The sequence below is a fragment of the Equus quagga genome, chromosome 17 (assembly GCF_021613505.1).
Source record: "Equus quagga isolate Etosha38 chromosome 17, UCLA_HA_Equagga_1.0, whole genome shotgun sequence".
Lineage (NCBI taxonomy): Eukaryota > Metazoa > Chordata > Mammalia > Perissodactyla > Equidae > Equus > Equus quagga.
Window position 1 is genome coordinate 5,698,479 of NC_060283.1, and position 21,178 is coordinate 5,719,656.

The 21,178-nt window shown below is 38.4% G+C and overlaps 1 protein-coding gene across 1 annotated transcript in view; it reads right to left on the bottom strand.

Annotated features, from left to right (window-relative positions):
• C17H11orf80 (chromosome 17 C11orf80 homolog) overlaps positions 1-21,178 on the bottom strand; it is an 81,776-nt gene that overhangs the window by 20,850 nt on the left and 39,748 nt on the right. Inside the window, exons 4-10 of the mRNA XM_046643842.1 lie at positions 20,040-20,149; positions 14,058-14,141; positions 12,840-12,895; positions 12,398-12,469; positions 10,740-10,935; positions 4,273-4,423; positions 2,240-2,386 (exon numbers count right to left, since the gene is read on the bottom strand). Of these exons, the coding sequence (XP_046499798.1) occupies positions 2,240-2,386; positions 4,273-4,423; positions 10,740-10,935; positions 12,398-12,469; positions 12,840-12,895; positions 14,058-14,141; positions 20,040-20,149 (816 nt within the window). The remainder of the gene's footprint in view (positions 1-2,239; positions 2,387-4,272; positions 4,424-10,739; positions 10,936-12,397; positions 12,470-12,839; positions 12,896-14,057; positions 14,142-20,039; positions 20,150-21,178) is intronic.

Here is a 21,178-nt window from a genome sequence, read left to right on the forward strand (position 1 = left end):
CCATGACGAGGCGGGCAGAAGGCCAGTTAAGTGATTTTTTAAAGACACATGGAAACAGATTGTAGTTCTGCACAATCTGTTTCCTAAAAGGAGCTCTAGAGAAAGCTTTCAAGGATATGAGAAAGAGGCGAAAAAGAAGATAAAATTACTATAGCTATATCCGTAGATCTATATCTACCTACCCTCACAATGCATCTTCTTCTGGTAGTCCTAAACTACCAGATGTATAAGGAAATTTAAAAAGATACTTACTATGTTTGACTAATGCAGTGATGGTCTTCTACTTAATCCAATCCTGAATGCAACTACCTGAGATGCCAAAGGTCTTCAAAGTCAAACTAAACAGAGGTGTATAAACTATCGCAGTACTATAAGAATGATAGGTAACACTGGTTTCTGAGGAATCTGACTTCTTAAGGTATGTTCAATAGGATTCCAAACATGGTATCAGACATTAGGTCATCCTAGGGAAGAGTGAATATGGTGCTCCCTCTAGCAGACCTCAAAAAAAAAAAAACCTGCCAGAAGATAACAGATCTTAAGTCTTAAGAGAGTCTTTAGACTTAGAAGGGCCTTTGATATAACCCAGTCTAACAATCTCATGTTAAATATATGAAAAGTGAGGATCAGATTATTTATGTGACTTGCTTTCCAAAAATCATTGATTTTGAAATTTGGTAGCAGAAATAAAATTAAACTCAGGTCTCTTGATTCTACCCTGAAGTCTTTTCCACAATACTAAGCTGCTTCTCTTTTCAGCCTCTGTCCATGTGAGCACAGGCCAGGTGATGACCCTAGGCATCCTCACCTTTGACCTCCTTGCTGGAAGCCTCATTTGTCTGGGTCTCTTCTATGTTCCCATTCTAGCGCCTTAATGAATGGAACAGTGGGGCACCAGAGAATACAGCTTCTCAAATAAAGAGTTGCAAACCAGAACCCGTGAAAACAGTGATTCTCTCCTAAAGAATATATACATGTTGGGAAAAGGTAGGAGAGGCATGGACGGCAGGCAGCAGGAAGAATCCCACAGCTGAAGGTGGTTTGTTCAACAAATAGTTGGCACCAGTCGATGTGAACTCTTCTAATCTGGGGTTATAAGCTGTCTCATTTCTCTTATGACTCAAGGCCACAGGAGCAGGGCCACACCAAACAGCACTGGAATGCCTGGAGAGTAGAGCCCCAAGAAAAAACATTGGCCCACAGAGAAAGAAGAACACAGACACAAATCAGGTGCACCAAAAGGCAGGCTTCTGAACCTTTCCCCAGGCATTTATAAGCTCCGCTTCGTGCCACTTCCTTCAAAGTTTAGGAGGGCATTGAGAAATTCTTAAATTTATGTCACAGGGTTTATTGGATTAAAAGGCATAAGCCAACTCCTGCTCATACTCAGTGGTTTTCAAACTTTACTATATTTAAGAATCACCTGAGAATCCTGTTAAAAATGCAGATCCTTCAGCTGTACCAGATTTTTAAATTAGAGCAAAACAATGGGTTATTCCTTGGCCCAGGAGGCTGCACATTTTCAAACACTCCAGATGATTCTGATGCATGTGTTTCATGGACCACAAAACAGTGAAATCACTGCTTTACCTCTAACACAGAGAACCTTTCATCTGTTAGGTAAATGCCAAAGGCTCCCCCTCGTATGCCTAAACAAGGACAATCTCGCCCTTTCCAGAGGTCTATGTGGCAATCACATAAAGCCATTCATACCAATCTCCTCGTGTTGTATTTGAGATGTTGCATCGAGGCCAAGCTAGGCCAATAACATTCCTTGATTCCACCTGGAAAAGCAGTGGGGCAGTGAATAGTTCTCAAACCTGAAAAACTTTAAAAATACACTGATACCTGAGCCCCACCTCAGTCCGAGGAAATCAGAAATCTCTGGGGGTGAGGTTTGGGCACTTTTTAGAACCTCCCCAGGTAATATATTGTGCAGCCTAGGTTGAGAACCACCCCTCTAAGGTTATACACTCTGTAGGGAGCATTATACCAAGTGTCTGCTGATTTCCAGCCATCCAAATCTGAGAAGGTCATCATTTAACTGATGCTTCAAGATACAGATCTTTTCCATAGAGCATATATTTTGTTTAACTTATTTAACAAGGTTTTTCATTGAAATTCATTATTCTACAGAAATATATCTAATTCAGGTTACGCACCATATAAAGTCTCCCTTTCTTTATTCTCTTAACATTTAAGCACACCCAAGCTGGAAGCCCCATTCTCCTATACCTACCCCACAGCTCCATTTGCTGTACTTGAAATCCACTGTGGAAATCCACAAAGAAAAAAAGCAGCAGAGTTTGTCCCTGGGGGTCCATATTCTGAGACTGATCCTCCTTACTGCATTCCACCCGATAACTCACATCTGGAAGCACCAAATCTAGAGAAAAAGATATTACACAGTCTTCTAAGATAAGTAAAGCCTTCAAAATGCAAAGTAAATAAAAAGCCTATACCTCAAACAAAGAAGGATCTGAGATAGATCTAAATTTGAACACTCCCTTCTCCTCCTGAATCTGTTTCTCTCTCCCCATAATGGAAGTAAATTAATAATGACTCACAGGAAGAACATCAAAATAACAACCGGGTGTGCAAAATGCAAACCAAACAGCACTCCTTAGAATTTACTGAGAAGCATCATATAATAAATTCATTCCTTCCTCATACAACTTGCTAAGGCAAGTATTGCTAGTAAGACGCAGAGGTCACAGTCAAACCTGAGTAATGATAACAGCTAACTTGTATCGAATGCTTACTACACGCCGCATACCATGTTAAATACTTCACATGTACTATCTCAACATTTAGACTTTACAACACTATGGCATAAGACCTATTCTTATGCCCTTTTGCAGGAAAGAGAAGAGGCACAGACAGGTTAAATACATTGCCCAACATGAGACAGTAAGTGGTGGAACTGTTTTAGACTGAATCCAAAATCTGCTCTTAGCCACAATACTATACAATATTTGTATTTCCAAGTAATCCTATGGTCACTTTATAGCACCTTGATCCTTTGGAATAAAATCACAATAATTCCATGCAGATCCATAAAGAGAGGTATCTCCATGTAGATCTTGGTTCTGTCCTTTAGAGTAATGAAGGAGGGAGATGATGGGACACTTTCTACATGATTCATTTCCAAAGTTAACTTAGCAAGTTCAGGCATCACGAATTGGCAAAAAACGAAGAAAACCAACAAAACGTGAAAATAAAGATGAAGCAAAAAGAAGACATGGAGAGCCCTAGAGATTAAAAAATCCTGATGGCATAACATCCCATCTGTTAAGACCAACCATTCTTTCTTCACAACACCACTTACCTCCAGAGATCCTGTCCAAGGACACCATCCCTTCATTCCACCCTCTGGAATAAATACCAACTCTAGAAAAAAGAGCCTTCCCCCGAGGCTTACTTCCTCGATGAAGATTCTATCATTCCCCCTGAGACACTTCCCCAGTCGAGGAAGCTCCAGTCTTCTCAGGGCAATACAACTCTAGAATACCTCTTCTCTACTGGTCATCAGGATCCTCAGGATCCAAGTGGCCAGGCTGCCTTCTAAACTTCAAGGAATTCTAGCTAATGACAGTCAAGCTCAAGACTGTAAAGCTCCTAGACATCAGCTCATGGTTGCATATTCCTGTTTCGCAGTTTTATTTGCTGGTCCAGTTATTAAGCATCCAACTTTCAGCATGATTCACCCAAAGCTAATGTGGTTAGGTTCTACCTGAATATTACAGCCAGATTGCTAGGTTTATTACTATATGGTTTATACTCCTGCCTTGCATTTATGTGGTGTTCTAATTTTTCTAAGTAATTTTGTGTGGATTTTCTCATTTCATTAGGAAACATTTCTCTTCCATAATAGTTCAAAGATGTCATTGCTCCTTTACTAACCTTTCTAAAACCCCAGAGATAACAGATTAAGGTACAACAGAAACCTCTGAACAAGTCCCTAGAAGATGAAGAACCACTGACTACTTTAAGAGGACCAGGAATAGAGGAGGCAGTGGAGGAAGTGAGAGGAGAACCAACATCAACATGTAATGCCAGAACAGTTAGGCTCTGATGGGGCTTTGTCTGTTGACACCTGTTTGCCTCACTTCCTGTGGACTTCAAACTTAGCCAGAGTTCCACCTACACCCCCAAGCCTAAGCCATAGATCACTGGGTCCTATTTTTATATATACCTGCTATTTATATTTCCTTGCATTTCTCTAATATTCTCCAGGTTTCTTTATTCCTGTGCAAAGAGAAGGAGATATACCTCTATCCAAATTAAGATCCAAATTGGGCACCACACACAAGTGGTATTTCTTCCAGTCAATGAAACAAAAGGTATCCTTGAGGACAGTAGTAGGTGGCTGTTCCCGACTTGGTGATATGAGAGGCAGACCTGAAGGTCCATATAGAAATATGTATAGTTGCTAAAGAAAACTGCCAAATTTTAGTTTTTTATGACTATGTATTCATTTGCACAAAACAAACATAACACTGACCTGGTTCACACTCCCAGAAATAAACTAGTGTGCTAGGTGATTCCATATTAAACTTTTCCCACAGTGAAGATAGGTGTGAGGCACCAGAGATAAATCCATGAGAATTCCCAGAAATTTATTCTGGGTTTAATGAGTGTCTGCTGCAGCTATAGTATTGGGAAAATTCGTTTATTTATTCATCCTACTCATTCAATCGTAGGTTTGAGTGGTATTATTGGCTAAACACTGTACTAAGTTCTGGGGATACAAAGATAAATATCCAGATTTAATGCTGACCTTCAAGTGATCATATTTATGGTATGGGAGATACACATAAAAACCAGTACACTGTAATACAATGTGGCACATGCTAGAATAGAAGTATATTCTAAGGAACACTTTCCAGGAAGTTATTTGAGTATATTCGCATCAAGAAGGAAGCTCCTCACCTTCTCCAGCCCTATTCTCTAACCAAGACAAAGGAAGGCAGGCCGATGAGATGGGTTTCTTTCTCTTGACTTTCCATTCCCACTGTCACTCTCCCTTTAACCCAGGGTTGCTCACCCTTGAAACTACTGCCACTTCGGGCCAGATAATTCTTTGTCGTGGGGCTGTCTTGTGCATTATACGATGTTTAACAGCATGCCTAGCCTCTACCCACCGGTAGTTACTGGCTGCTGGTAGCACGTTTCCCTCCAGTTGTGACGACCAAAAATGTCTCCAGACACGCCAGATGTCCTCTGAGGGTAAAATTATCCGGTTAAGAAACACCGCCTAACCTTTTTTGTCCCCTGAACCAAGGCTAGAGAGACCAGAATATATATTTTCCTTTATCTTTCTTTGCTTTCCATTCTCTTTTTAAAAGGTTTCCATTGACTGATTTTTCCCCCTTCCTTATCGGTCCTATTTTCCTGCTTGTTTGCATGGCAAGTAGGTTTTTATTGGATGCCCAGCTTTGTGAGGTTTACCTTGTTGGGTGCAGGATATTTTGTATTCCCATAAATATTCTTGAGCTTTTTTTTCTGGGACACTATAAAGTTACTTGGAAACAGTTGAGCCTTTTGGCTCTTACTTTTAAGCTTTGCTAGGTGGGACCAGAGAACCTGTAGGCCAGGGCTAACTTCTCCCCACTATTCAGGCAAATCATTCTGGGGACTCCACCTGATGCCTTAGGAAGTATGGCGTTTTCCATCCTGCCTGGTAGGAACAGAAATCATTCCCAGCTCTGTATGCGCCCCAGAGATTCTCGTCTGTCTGGAGCTCTCTCTGGCTCTGTGTATTGATCTATCTCCTTTTCAGTACTCTTTTCTATAAAAATTCCAGCTGCCTGGACCTCCCTGAACTCTGAACTTTGTCTCCTCAATTCAGAGAGATCTGCTGGACTCGAGCTGGATATCGCCTCCCTGTTTTGTAGCCTGGAAATCCTCTCTAGGCAGTATGGTGGGGCAATCATAGGGTTCATTTGTTTGTTTCTCCTCTTTCCAGAACCAGTGACCTGCACTGTCTGTTGTGTAACACATAAAAACTGTTGTTAAATATAATTTGTCCGTTTTTTAATTGTTCAAGGTAGGAGGTTAATCCAGTCGGTGTTATTTGATCATGGCTGGAAGTGGAAGTTCCTAAATCTTTTGACATAACCTCATTGGCCTTTGATAGCTTCCTTGCTTTCTAGGTTTATCTTGTATATTTCTACTTTAGGTCTAGAATCAGCCATTTCTCCTTTTTAGTGAGCAATGGTATTTAGAGAACACATTCTGGGCAGTAGGAGTGCTCATGGCTTTTAAGGTTTTTTTAGTGGACAGAGCTAAAAAATACATAATTTTAAAAGTCACAAAAACTGGGGATTCATACTGGTATTTTCAATTCCATTTTAAGATTACTTAAAATTTTTTTTTATTTCTTTGAATTACACTTATATATTTTCTATCTTATGCTAAAAATTTTGTTTCCTACCAATGTTAATATAATTACATATTTGTTTTATAATAAGTATGCCTACGATAATTTCAATATAATCATATCAATATTATTACTAAGAATCAAGACCTCTGAATGAATTTTCAGAGTTCTTTGCAGTTCATTTCATGCTCAGGGTTACCCCACAAGAACGCACAGTCAAAACACTCGGTCCTGAAGTCAGTTGAGTGAATTCTGCTTACTGTGTGGATTATGACATTAATATAACATATAGTTAGGTTCATTATCTTTTATCTTGCGGGATACTTTTACTGGGCATGGATTCTAGTTAATGATTATTTTATTTCAGCAGGTTAACACTATTATCCTACTACTTTCTGTTGGTTTAGGGAAGTCAGCTGTCAATTTGTTTCTCTTTTGAAGAAAATGTCTTCCCTGGCTGATTTTAAGATTTTTCTCTGTCTTTGATCTTCTACAGGTATGGATATCTTTTTATTTATCCTGCTTGATTGTTGAGCCTTGAAATCTGTTTTAGTTGCTTCAGCCATTAACTCTTCAAATATTGTTTCTGCCCCATTTTCTCTCTTCTCCTTTGGGGCATGAATTAAATGTACATTAGACTGTCTCACTGTTAACCTCTCTTCTGTATTTTCCATCCTTTTGACTCTCTTTGCTTTATTTTGCTAAGTTTTGGCTATCCTTATCTTTTAGTTCGCAAATTCACTTAGACAGTCTAATTTGCTGTTAAACCTGCCTATTGAATTTCAACATTGGCTACTGTATTTTTTAGTTCTACAATTTCTGTTTGGTTCTTCTAAAAATTATGTCACATTTTATAGTTTTCAGCTTGGCTTTAATTTTCATAAACATAGTAAACATAGTTTTTTATTTTTAAAATCAATGTCTGATATAACCAATATCTGGAGTACCAGTGGGTGTTTCTGTTGTCTTTGTTTTCACTAGCTCTTGTTCATGTTCTTTGTCCTCTCTTGTACCTGGTTATTTGTGTGTGTGTGTATGCATCTGTGCATGCACAGGAGCTGGACATTGTGTTTGAGAAAGTATTTTTTTATTAAATAATTTGAATCATAAATGCAGCTATCTTCCTCCAGAAATAATTTTTTTTTCCTAAAAGGCATCTGGGGGAATTATCAATCTAGAATTTTCTTCTTCTTCTTCTTCTTTTTTTTTTGGTGAGGAAGACTGGCCCTGAGCTAACATCTGTTGCCAACCTTCCTCATTTTGCATGAGGAAGATTATTCCTGAGGTAACATCTGTGCCAGTCTTCCTCTATTTTGTATGTGGGATGCTGCCACAGCATAGCTTATAATCATCTTAATCCAATTTCAAAGTTTAAGATTTTCTGGCCTGCCTATATGACCCAAAAAACATACGCAGTTCACGTGAAGGATGGCTTATTTCAAATTTACCTTACTCCTTAAAGTGTAGCCTTTTAGCTATCCCTGTCCAAAACAAGAGGTGTTTTTATTTTTATTATTATTATTATTTTTGCTGAGGAAGGTTTGCCCTGAATTAACCATCTGTGCCAGTCTTCTTCTATTTTGTATGTTGAGTTAGCACCACAGTATGGCTGATGAGTGGAGAAGGTCCTCGCCCAGGATCCAAACCTGCAAACCCAGGCCGCTGAAGCAGAGCACTCCAAACTTAACCACTAGGCCACTGGGCTGGCCCCCACAAGAGGTGTTTTGTTTTGTTTTTTGGCTTTTTTTTTTTTTTTGAGGAAGATTAGCCCTGAGCTAACTGCTGCCACCAATCCTCCTCTTTTTGCTGAGGAAGACTGACCCTGAGCTAACGTCCGTGCCCATCTTCCTCTACTTTATATGTGGGATGCCTACCACAGCATGGCTTGCCAAGCAGTGCCATGTCTGCACCCGGGATCCGACCTGGCAAACCCCGGGCTGCTGAAGCAGAACGTGCGAACTTAACCGCTGTGCCAGCGGGCCGGCCCCAAGAGGTGTTTTTAATAGCACCCTCAAGCTCAGCAGGCCATGAACTCTTTGGCCTGTGGTCCTGCATTGATTCAGAAGTGCATCTTAGCTTCTCAGCTGCTTGCTCTAATTGGCAAATGACCCCAGGGCAAAAGCAGCCCCCAATGCTGGGTTCATCTTTCTATAATTCCTTTCTCTGCTAAATCATGGCCCAGAAATTCCTCCCTAGTCACCAAGTCCTAGATACTTTACAATGTTTTACTATTTCATCTAGCCTTTCTATTCAGTGGGAAGGTTGGTCTAAATTACCTAGTTCACCATTTTCAGAAACCAAAATCCCACCAGTTTTCATAACTAGCTCTCTCTTCACTAAAACATCACCCCTCCAGAGTCTTTACTGACCATAATATTTAAAATAACATCCTCATTATTCTCTATCTCTTTACCTGCTTTATTTTATCTTCACTGTACTTATCACTACCTGACATCTATTGATTTGTTAAATATTCCCATTAAAATGTAAACTCTAAGAGGATAGACAATTTGTCTTTTTCCCTCTGGAGAATGGGATGAGGATGAAGAAAGTTGTATATTTTACCTTATACTCTTCTGTATAATCTAGATGTTAAGAAAAAGCATGTTTTAAAATACAAAATGTTCATATGTATAGTCTTCTTTTTTTTTTAAGATTTTATTTTTCCTTTTTCTCCCCAAAGCCCCCCAGTATATAGTTGTATATTTTTAGTTGTGGGTCCTTCTAGTTGTGGCATGTGGGACGCCGCCTCAACATGGCCTGATGAGTGGTGCCATATCCGAGCCCAGGATCCAAACCAGCGAAACCCTGGGCTGCCGAGGCAGAGCGCGCGAGCTCAACCACTCGGCCATGGGGCCAGCCCCTCCATGTATAGTCTTTGTCACTATCCTGTTCCTTCCTCCTCCCTAAAAAGTATTCTCAGCTGACATTTATCATACCATGACCTTGGCCCTCTTCTGTTCTTGTTCTTTATACCCTAACTTCATTTACTCCTATAGCTTCAATCATATAATAATAGTACCTAATATTTACCCAACACTTATTAGGTGTCAGGTCATATGCTAAGAGCTTCACATGGATTATTATATAATTAATCCTAAACAAACAAACCCCAAGGGAATTTATTTTGCAAGGGAAAATAAATAAATCCATGAGGTAAGTATTATTACCCCCATTTTAAAGCTGAGGAAATAAATGCTTATGCTGGTTGAGTAAACTGCCTAAAGTCACGCAGCTAATTAGTGGGGAATCCAGCATTTACACTCTTGTGCCTGCTCTAACCACAGCAATATACTATACTTACCTAAGGATAAAACTCTAAGGTGAAAAACTCCAAATATTTAGAGAAAAACTCTAAATATGATCACTTGTATGTCTCTAAATATGACCACTTCCAAATTCCAGACCAAAGTTTCTGCATAGCTGCTTGACATTTTCAAAGGGTGTCCTGCAGGCACCATAAACTCAACACTTTTAAAGCCAAACTAATTTTCTTTACCCCCCAAATCTGCTACTTCTGATTTGCATCTTGTTGACAGTATCATCATTCTGTCAGGCATCCATGGAAATCTTTTTTAACAGCTTTGAGATTTAATTCACATATCATATAATTCATCCATTTAAAGTGTACAATGAGATGGGTTTTAGTATATTCAAAGAGTTGTGCAACCATCGCCACCACTAATTTTAGGATATTTTTATTACCGCAAAAAGAATCCCTCTCCATCTGCTTTCTGTATCTATAGATTTACCTATTCTGGATGTAGAAACCTTGATGTGAACTTTAGCCATTCCCTGCCTCTAATCTCTCTTTACCCCAACAACAAATTGGTTACCTCATTATGTTCATTCCTTCTGGTAATACGTCTCTCCTTTCCTTGCTCATCACACTTTTAATTCAAGCGCTCATTATCTCTTGCCCAGTTCACTTACTTATTTATTTAGTGATTACTGACTTCTGTTTTCCATCCATCCTGTACGATGCTGCCAGAGACTCCTAAAACATTCAACGATTTCCCATTATACAGAGAATAAAGTTCACACTCCTTAGTGTGGACTCCAGATCCAGCATACTCAACTCCAAACTACTTTTCCAGCCTCATCTCTCCCCCTTCACCCTTCATTCCACGCTTCAGTCATACTGGATAATATGAAGAGTTTGGCACATGTGTCACGTTTTATAGTTTTCAGTTTCTTAGAAAAATTCTCAAGCTTGGCTTTCATACTGCATTTTTGTTTTTATACAAATCATACCAGCTTCTATATGCAGAGTTTATATGCTAAAGGTTTTTCTAGAATTAGGATATAAAATTCATTTTCAAAGACAATTGGATGAACTCTGTCATCAAAAGGATATGGAAACTGAAGAAATCCTATTCAGCTGGTTGGAAAAGACCTTCGGGCAGGGACACAGAGCAGCAGCTGGAGTCAGGATCAGCTCTCCCAACAAGTCCACGCCAGCCACATCATCAGGGATGAAAAGCACGACTGGAGGTCCTAGCACAGGATGGATTCTGCTGCAGAAGAATTCAGTTGTACCAGATTTTGCTCTACTGCCAAAAAACAGGTAAGACAAATTTAGCTTTTTTCCCTCTTAAGAAATTTTTAAAAGGGCATTCAAAATTCCTTTTATAACCTCTAACATATGCATAATCATAACCAGCCATATCAGTTTTGCTGGAATACGTAACTTGTGTCCCACTCAGGGAACCACAAGCAATAGAAAGAGTAGATGGGTTGGCATTTCAGGAATGGTATCATGGCTCCTGCTTTTGCTGCCACTATTGGCAGTTTTATATTCTCAAAAGTGTGTCTCCTCCACTAAAATTACTCTATGGTTCTGAACAGAAGTTTCCAAGATCAGCATGGCGGGGGTAGGGGTGAGGGGACCCCTGAACTGGCCTCCTGATACTCAGATGTCTGCAATCACACTACTCCACCTTCCCCTAAAGAGGTCTGAGGCTACTGTTTGATAGGAGTAATGAGAAAAAATTAGGACATCTTTCTCTCCTAAAAAGAATCTAGTGGAATTTGATATTTTCTTACTTTCCAACAGCTATCTTCTAAACAGAAAAGAAATATTAATGAACCTTTTCCTCTCTCTCTTCAGGTCACCCAGGAAAATATGTCCACAAACATTGGCTCAAAAGCTTAAACTCTTGCAGTAAATCTATGATAACGAGCTGTTTACCTGTTAGGACTGAAGACTGACGAATACTAAAGAAAGATAAGGGGTGGTGGTTTTGTTTCCTGTACATATTAAAGAATAAAAAATATTCTAATCTGAGCTATAATTTTGGGAAGAGGTAAGAAAACAGACTGAAAAACCATGGACAGTCTCTTCACGTCTTAAGATCCTGTAACTACCAGTGTTGATTCAGGGCATACAAATGGAGGCAGAAACTAGTGAATAAAGAACAAATTAGTTGGACTTAAACATAAATTACGTTTTCTCTTGCTATAATTCATGTTCACTTTGGATTCTCTGGTGGTTGGATAGCAGAGGAATGCAAGGCAGAGGGTCCTATTCCATTTATTTACCACCTCCTCCATGGATTTTTTGCAATCTGAGGAGAGTGGAGGTGAAGAAAGAGATGATTTCCAAATACATGCAAGATGCTGATGCACAAGCAATAATATACAAAGAATTCCTTTGTATTCATAGTATCTCTCGAGCCAACAGTTCAGGTAACCTTTTAAATTCACTCCTCTCTTCACATGTCTAAATGGGATTGGAATTAGCAGGGTTTGATTTGTTTCATTTACAGAAGAAAATAAGGTATGGAGAGGAGAAGGAACACGGCCTTAGGTAATCAGAATATATTCAAGGAGGCAGGAATAATAATAGTTTTCAATACAAATAGCTTAAAAGTTTTACTTTCACTTTTCTTACAGAGAATCAGACATCTGGCACTAAGAAATGACAAATGAGACCATTTTCAACTTCTACCCACACTCATACTCATAATAGGAGAGTAAAACATGGAGAGAAATAACAATGCTTTTCCCCTTCACCTCACATAATGCTGATAGTTTACGACAAGAGCCATTCCGTTCGACAGGTTCAAAGTGGGTTCATTCTTAGCCCTGCAAAGCAAAGAAAAGCTAAGCCATATCTCAAAGATTCTAAAACCAATCTCTACGTGATACAAATTTTGGTCCATGACTACTACCACCCCCAGACATTACTGGAATTCAGTAACCAATTAACCAAGGGGAAAATGGCAATTTTTAAGTTCACCCACTCTAGTGAAAAGATACGAAAGGTTTATATGACTATATTTACTCATTAAAAGCTAATATAGAGTAAGAAAATCTAGGGGGTCTCAGAAGATTAGTTTTAAGGTGACTTTGGGTCGAAAAATCAAACTGTGAACCCACTGGAAAGAGGACAATAATGATTGAGCAAAACTGTAGGGCCACGGCATAAATTTAAGCCATGGACTTAAGGACTCACCCAAAGAGCTCTGTGGAGAGGATTCCATTCACCCTTACATTGAAATTAAATCTAATCTGAAAAATAAATGGGATGTGAGATTTAACATGAACCAGGATGGAGATTAAAAACTTACATACTCAATTCCTAAAGGGGATTTTTTATATCACCTTTTTTTCACTTGTACTTTCCCTAAACATAATTAACACTTGTCTGTGTTCAAATTCTGCATCTTACATATATTGAGTCCTACACTACAATTCCAAGTAGTGACAAAGTATCAGGAAAGCCTACCCTTTTGTCCTCTGCTGTTCTCCCAATGTATCTTTTCTCCCCTTTCTTAAAGGAACTATCAGTTTTTCTCTCTATTCTTTCCATTGTTTTCATACATGGAACATTCCATGCATTTTTCTTTGCTTCTCCTTCCCTGCCCCCAACTGACTTTTATGTCCTCCCTCCAGTTTACTTCACTATTGTACCTTTAACCTACATTTTTCTTCCTATATAATGCAGTGGGTGATAGGGGATGCTGGAGCCAGACTGCCTGAGTTCAAATCCTGGCTCTTCAAATTATTTACCCTCTGCAGCATTGTTTCCTCAGCTATAAAATGGGGATGACGATGATAAAACCTACATCATGAGAAGTGTTAGGAGGGTTGAGTGAGTGAGTGCATGGACAGCGCTTAGAATAGTGACAGGCAAACAAGCAGCACTGAACCCTGCTGAAGACAGAGACAGCAGGAAGCTAGCAAGAGAAAAAAGGGGAGTTATACAGCATACTTAACCGTGTGCACCTTTATAAACATATCTAACTACAGATCAGAATAAAAATTTTAGCTCTCCAAAGTTCAAAGTCCTTTATCAAAATTTCCTTACTTGCTCTTACAGTCACTTCAGAAAAGAAGATATTCAGCAAGATTTATTATCCAGGTTTAACAGAAAATTGAAGCACAGAGGAGGGAAAAGAGGTATCCAAAGTGATACAATAAAACATTAAATAAGTGAAAATAAGAACCCAAAGGAAAGCTCCCGCTATATCCAGGGCTCTCAACTACGTCACATGACCAACATTAAGACTGCCTTCGAGGTGAACCAAATCAATTCAATATTAGAAGTTATAATCATTGTCATTAAAAGAGAGAGAACCAACCAGATTCTTCCATGTCCTACAGAGTACAGATCTCTTGAAAATATATGACTTAAACAAGAGAATTATTATTGTGCAAAAGAACAGCTTACCTTAGGGTGCACCATGACAATTTTGTGTAAAAAATCCTTTATCATCAAACTATTTGTCATCAAAATCCTGGGCTTTTCATGAACCTGTAACAACACAACAAAAACATCCACCACACATACACAAACCCAAGAGCACAAATGAATTAAATTATGTTATTTCTTCCTGTAAAAGTAACTACACCTCAGAAAGCTTTTCTGACATCCAAGGGGAAACATCTTTGGGTCTGAGAATTGGACAGAAAAAGGAATCTAACAGCTATCACTTTTTGGGTTAAAGTACCTATTTCATGGAACTTCAGGAGACACATGAACAGTGATCAGAGTAAAATCCACAATCTCAAAACCACCTTTTGGAACAAATTTAAAAGTAATTCAGACTGGAGCTGAGAAGAGTAGCTCTATGTTAACTTGACATCCTAACGTGGACCAATCTGTATTAAGAATCTGAGTAGAACCAAAGGAGCAGACACCAAAAGGAACATATTTTTGAAAATCAATCCATTCATCCAAACATTTATTTTTAAGGAAAAGCTGTAAAGCAAAAAGCCCAAAAGTCAGAAGACTTATGTTCTAGGACTGGCTCTGTAAAAATTACTTAAGGGGTTGGCCCCATGGCCTAGTGGTTAAGTTTGGCACACTCCACTTTGGCAGTCCGGGTTCGGTTCCCAGGCGCAGACCTATACCACTTGTCGGCTGCCATGCTGAGGTGGCGACCCACATACAAAATAGAGGAAGACTGGCAGAAATGTTAGCTCAGGGCAAATATTCCTCAGAAAAAAAAAAATCACTTAAGTAACCATGAAAAAAAGAATCACTTAACTGCTCTGGACCTTATTCCCTAATCTGCAAAACAGGGATAAAACTCACTCTTTCTACCTCACAGAACTGTTGTAAAGATCAAATAATAATCTGAAAGTATGTTTTATACATGGTAACAATAATAGATACCACTTGTTGAATGCCTACTATGTGGCAAGCATTGTGCAGGTGCTATATCTCCATTACCTCACAACAATCCTGGAGGCAAGCATTACTATCCCCTCCTTGTAGATTGAAAACAAATGAAGCTGAGAGAAGTTAAGCGACTTGCCTAAGGTCATTCAGCTGTTCAGTGATAAAGCCAGAATTCGTCCCTAAGTCTATCTAACACCGATTGTCCGTGCTCTTTCCAAGATGCCCTGATACCTCCCTGCAAATATAGTAAGATTTACTATTTCAGGAGGGCTTTCTCTATTCTAGGAATGGTGCTCAAGTGTCTTACTTATATCACCTTATTTACACCTCACAAAAACCCTACTAGGTACATATAACCCACATTTTATGGATGAAAAAAAAAAATGAGTCTCAAAGAGGTTAAACAACTTTCCCAAGCTTACCTGATCCGGCTCCAAACTTTGGTATTAACCACTTTCCTATATTGACTCACTATATTTAAAATGGTGTCCCTAAAACCGAAGCTTTAAGGAGTCTGCTAGAAAGTGGAGAAGTCCAGGAGAGTGAGAAGAAAAAGAGTCAGAAATCAGTAAGTTCTTCTTGGTGGCTCAGAGAATACAGAGCTGTGTACTAGGTATATATTAAAGAAAAAAATGGTCCCAGACCTCAAAATCTCATAACACAATAAAGAAGAAATGTGCAAATATCTAATAAAGAATAAATTATCATACTACTTTTAATAAGTACACTAAAAGAGATCAAGAATTGTGCAATGGGTGGAGATAACTAGAAAAATTATTACAAAAATATTAGAAAACATTATTAGAAAAATAGATGGGGATTATTTGAAAATTCTGGAAACAAATCTAAATGTAAATAGCAATAATTAAATAGTAAGTGCAGTATACCTGTCATAGTCACCTCCTTCATTTTAAAAATGTTATAAAATGTTCAAGTAGTAGAAAAGCAATGGTCTCTTAAAAGCATTTTCTTTACTTAACACTTGCAAAACAACTTCTTGGAACAGTTTCAGACTTCTGTAACCTTGGTGATTATAGGGTGTATCACAGAAAGGGCTAATTATATCTAGCAGGAAGGCAACCAAGTCAGTGAAAGTTCCTTGAGTAGCTCCCAGAGAGGGGCTACAATTAATAACAATGAGAGCCACCATTTACCGAACACCTGCCACATGCCAAGCAGTTTACATGCAAGTGGAAAATACCCCACTTTACTGATGAGGATAATGAGATTAAATAAGCTAATTAATTCGTCCAAGGTCACACAGAGCTAGTTAAGTGGCAGAACTGAGATTCAAACCTAGACTCCAAAGCCGACATTCCACCATGTGATGCTGCCTCTCCAAGAATGTTCATTTTCTGTGCACATAGCTATCTGAATTCGACATTATATAATCTATCACTATTTTTTATGGAGCCTGACAGGTAATGCTTATGCATGACTACTGAATATATGTATTTATTCACTCACAAAACACTTAACGTGGCTAATTATGTACCTGGGCCTACAGAGATAAATAAAACAATACCTGAATTTCAAGAGTTTATAGTTAAGTAGGAGAGAAGGACAAATAAATAGTTTATATAATAATGTGAAAAGTTTTATGATTTAGATATATGAGATGATAAAGAAATACCTAAGAAGGATTGGCACCTACTGTAGACTGAGAAGATAAAGTGACCTAATGTCAGGTCAGCAGAGGACAGTTAACAGAAAGCAAATAGCTCCTTTTCAAATCTACTCATAAATTATTGGGAGAGAGAGACAGAGAGAGACAGGGAGAGAGAGGGAGAGAGACTGACTACAAAGTCTTTCATAGCCTCTTACAGTTGGGTGTTAGAAACCCAGTACCCCAGCCTGACATACCTACAGAAGCAGTGAATTTACTTAAGTGTTGTTAGGAAAAAATAGATGCTGCCAGCCCTGGGCAGCAGAAACCACTATTACATCATACGTTTCAGGCTTCACCTTTAAATCAAGCTTAATTATACGACAGAATGTGGGAGCTATTTTATATTTCCAAACCTGAACTTATGCAGTCATGGGCCCTATATGACTTTCTAGAAGTAAGTCGGTCAGTGTATCTCTCTCTCTCTTTAGTTAAATAGATAAATAGATGATAGATAAATGGGTAGATGATAGAGAAATAGAGATAGGTATAAATACACAGATATATTTGTATGTATCTAAATCTCTCTCTACCCGTTTTATCATTTAGCATTATGGCAAAAATAAATAGAAAACTGGATAAAGCTGTCAAGAAGATCTTATAAAATCAAATTGTTTTTGGAGGGACATGTTATCCAGCCTAATGGACCCCAAAATGCAGGACTGACTCTGAGCACAGACACAAAACCCTGCCTCTCTCCCAAATGAAGCTTTCCTCAGTCTTCCCTCGGATTAACTCTCCTCACATGTCCAAAGCAGTGGATCATTTATTATAGCTTTTTCATGGTTGTCTCCATTCACTAGCCTTTGCTATGAACCTTGCTATTGACCTTTCTCCCCAATTGAGGTATGTATGATGAAATCTTTCACAATCTCCCTTTTTCTCATCTCTCTCTTCATTCAAATATCTTTTTTTCCTAAATGTTGCTTCTTTCTTTTTTGTTTTTGTTGGGTTTTTTTTGCAGGGGAAGATTTGCCTTAAGCTAATATCTATTGCCAATCTTCCTCCTTTTTTCTTCTTTTTCCCCACCAAAGCCCCAGTACATAGTTGTGTGGAGTTGTAAATTCTTCTGGTTCTCCTATGTGAGCTGCTACCACAGCATGGCTACTGACAGACAAGTGGTGTAGTTCTGTGCCTGGGAACTGAACCTGGGCCACCAAAGTGGAGCGAGCCAACTTTAACCGCTAGGCTATCAGGGCTGGCTCTCAAATATCTTTTAAATAGCGACACAGTACCAGAGACAATGAGATGTCATGGAACAAATCCTTTCAGGAAACCCTTGTTTCCCTGAGGTTATACTATTTTACCTCTCCTCATGTAACACCAGCTGATTACTGGCACTAAGCTCACAGTTTTCCTCTGTGCTCCAAGTCCTGCCATCATCTTGGCTGACCTCCACATCCAAGCAGATGACCAGTCTAAGTAACAACTTAGTCTCACAATTCTCTGACTTCTTCAATTCCAATGACCTTGACTTCCACTCATTTCTAGCTACCCATTTCCATGGCCATTGCTTGGAACGGTACCAGTTTGGAAACCTTAAATTGAAATGTCCCACTCATGTGAAAAGATGTACACCAAGATGTTAATGGCCACCTTGATTAGGTCAAATTATCTGTGCTTTAAATGCTCACTTCGATTTTCCTGGAGGAAACATTGCTTTTGCAATAAGGTAAAAAAAAAAAATAGGAGAAACTTTATCACTGTGATGACAACTTACCATTCTTTCAAGTCTCTGAACCCCTTATACTCAGACAATGTTTTTTCAGTCTCATCAAGACCTCTAGACCTTGACCCCTTCCCTTTGGGTTAGGTTCCCTTCCTCTATGCTACCCAGCATTGAGTGCTTACCTCTATCATGATATAGATTACACTGTATTGTAATTATTTGTTTACTTCTCTATATTTTCCTTTAGATTCCAAGTTTCTTGGGATCAACTAACATGTCTTGGGACTCTGTACCTTCAATATCTAGAACAGTAGGCTGACTTGAACAAACACAGGTTTCTGAATGAATGAATAAATATTGAAACAGCATTGATCAATATGAGTAAGACTGGTTCAAATTCTAATTCTGTCACTTATCTTTTGTATGACCAGGGGAAAGTCAGTCAAATTCTCTGAACCTCGGTTTTCTTATCTGAAAAATGGGGTGAGAATTCTTGTCCTATCCACTTGATAGAGTTGTCAGGAGGCTTAAATAATATATATAAAAGTGAGGTATAAGAATTATCACTGTTTGTTCAGACTGGCAAAAACACATGATCTCCTTTTCTAGAACTGCTTTCCTTGGTTCACTGGAATCAGCTTTTTTATCGTTACTTAACATTAATAGTTTCAGAGCTGAGTAACCATTAATTACTCCAGCTTGCTTACCCTTCATTCCCCTAAAGAAGATAAGGCACAGGCCAGGGATATCTGTTGTCCCATTTCCTTTTAGAAGGAGCATATAATTGTTCAAACATAGAGAAAGGCCTCCCTTCTTGGAAGAATGTTTAAATTACTCTAAATCATTATGTCTCCACCAACTCAAAGGAAGGAAAGACAGGGTATCAGAGAATTGTTAAGGGAATAGAGACCAAAAATTGTCACTCTCAAAAATCTGGGCTACAAATAAATCATTAAAGATCTTTAAACCAATCTAATAAACACGTATCCAAATAGGATCTGCACTGGGAATTCATTTTTATTTTCCTTTTTCAGGAGCTTCAAATTCAAATAATGGCTTGTTTCAGTGGTTCTCAAATTTACCTGCACATTAGGAATCATCTGGGATTTTTAAAATATTCTAAAGCCCAGGCTACACCTCTTATGGGCTGAATTGTGTCCCCCACAATCCACATGCTGAAGCCCTAGCCCCCCATGTGACTCTACTTGGAGACAGGGCCTTAAGGACATAATCAGGGTTAAATGAGGTCATAAGGGTGGGGCCCTAACCTGACAGGACTGGTGTTTTTACAAGAGGAGGAAGAGACACCAGACAGCTCTTTCTCCACATAATGCACAGAGGAAAGGCCATCTGAGGAAACAGTGACAAGGCACCTTGATCCTGGACTTCTAGTCTCCAGAAGTAGGAGAAAATAAACTTCTGTTGTTTAAGCCGCCTAACCTGTGGTATTTTTTATGGAAGTCCTAGCAGTTAATCCAACACCCTAGACCAACTAAATCACGACCTCTTGGAGTGGGACACAAACATCAGTACTTTGAAAGTCCCAGGTGATTTAAAATAAGGTACTAAAACAATACGTTATTTCATTTCAACTCGGAACTGTGATGGACCTAGGCTTTTCTTCCCTGTTATTATATTTGTAGAAAAATAAGAATTAAAATAACAGTAATTTATAAACCACAACAAAACCTGCCTCAAAAGTCATCTGGAAGGGTGTTACCCCTGATATGTCCTGAGAAGAGCTGGCTTCCTCTGAAGTCCAGGGCAGCTTTGCAGAGAATCCAGGCAGTGTAGATTGTATTTCTGTGTGAGAAGAAATGGCAACAAAATAGAACAAGCAGTTTGGATAAGCACCAGAGTTTCTGGAATTGCTTATAAAACTGACGAGCCAAGAAGGCTTTTCCCTGATGAAAAGATTATCTGCAAAATTTAAAATATGACTGGAAATGGCTATGCATCAGCAAATTGCTTGAACATTTAGAATTACTTTATGGAGTTAAGACATTTAATCTCATGTTTTCAATTTTTCACATTTGCTAAATCAATTTGTATTTTCAGTTAATTTCCACAAGGTCATATTCAATGCCAGAAATCTTCAGAGCTGGTAGCTTTAGCTGCTATTCTTATATGTTTTAATAAATTAATTCATTATTAATAAACACAAATCCAGTAAGTGAGCTAATTTAGAAATGAAAGCAGAAAAATTCAAGAATGACCCTCTCCGGCATTTACCTAATATAGTATGCTCTTTAATGAGGTAATCTTTAAAAAAGAAAAGTAAACTCTTGCTAATTTAATTTTTAAATTAACCACTTGATGTATTTACGTGTTGACTCACAACTATCTTTCCACACAGCATCAGTGAATCCTAGATCATCATCAACAAAGAGAACCTCAAAGTATGCACCATCCTTCTTCCTTTATGTACCCTGGCACTCATATTATAAAGGAAAAAAACCCAAATCTCCCATTTTATAAACTGCCATCCCGTATTTCCACTCTACAGTAGTATTATAATGAAGAACTAAATATGAATAAAGATAGATATCTCAGTCTCTGCAAGTTCTACCTTGTAAAAGAGGTTGACAGTGTTGATATATAAGAATTTAACTTTAAAAATCTAATAACAATAAAATATATCCTAAAATAATAGCACAGCTTTCTCCTAAAGTACTCATACTACATATGTAATAAAGCTTTAACTATCTCAAAAAGTACAGACATTACCAAAATTAAGTTCTAGCTATCAATCTTAATGGGTAATATTTTTCTTGCCATTAGTTTTCTTGACCAAATATAATTCAGCCACAAAGCCAGGACATTATAGCAGCA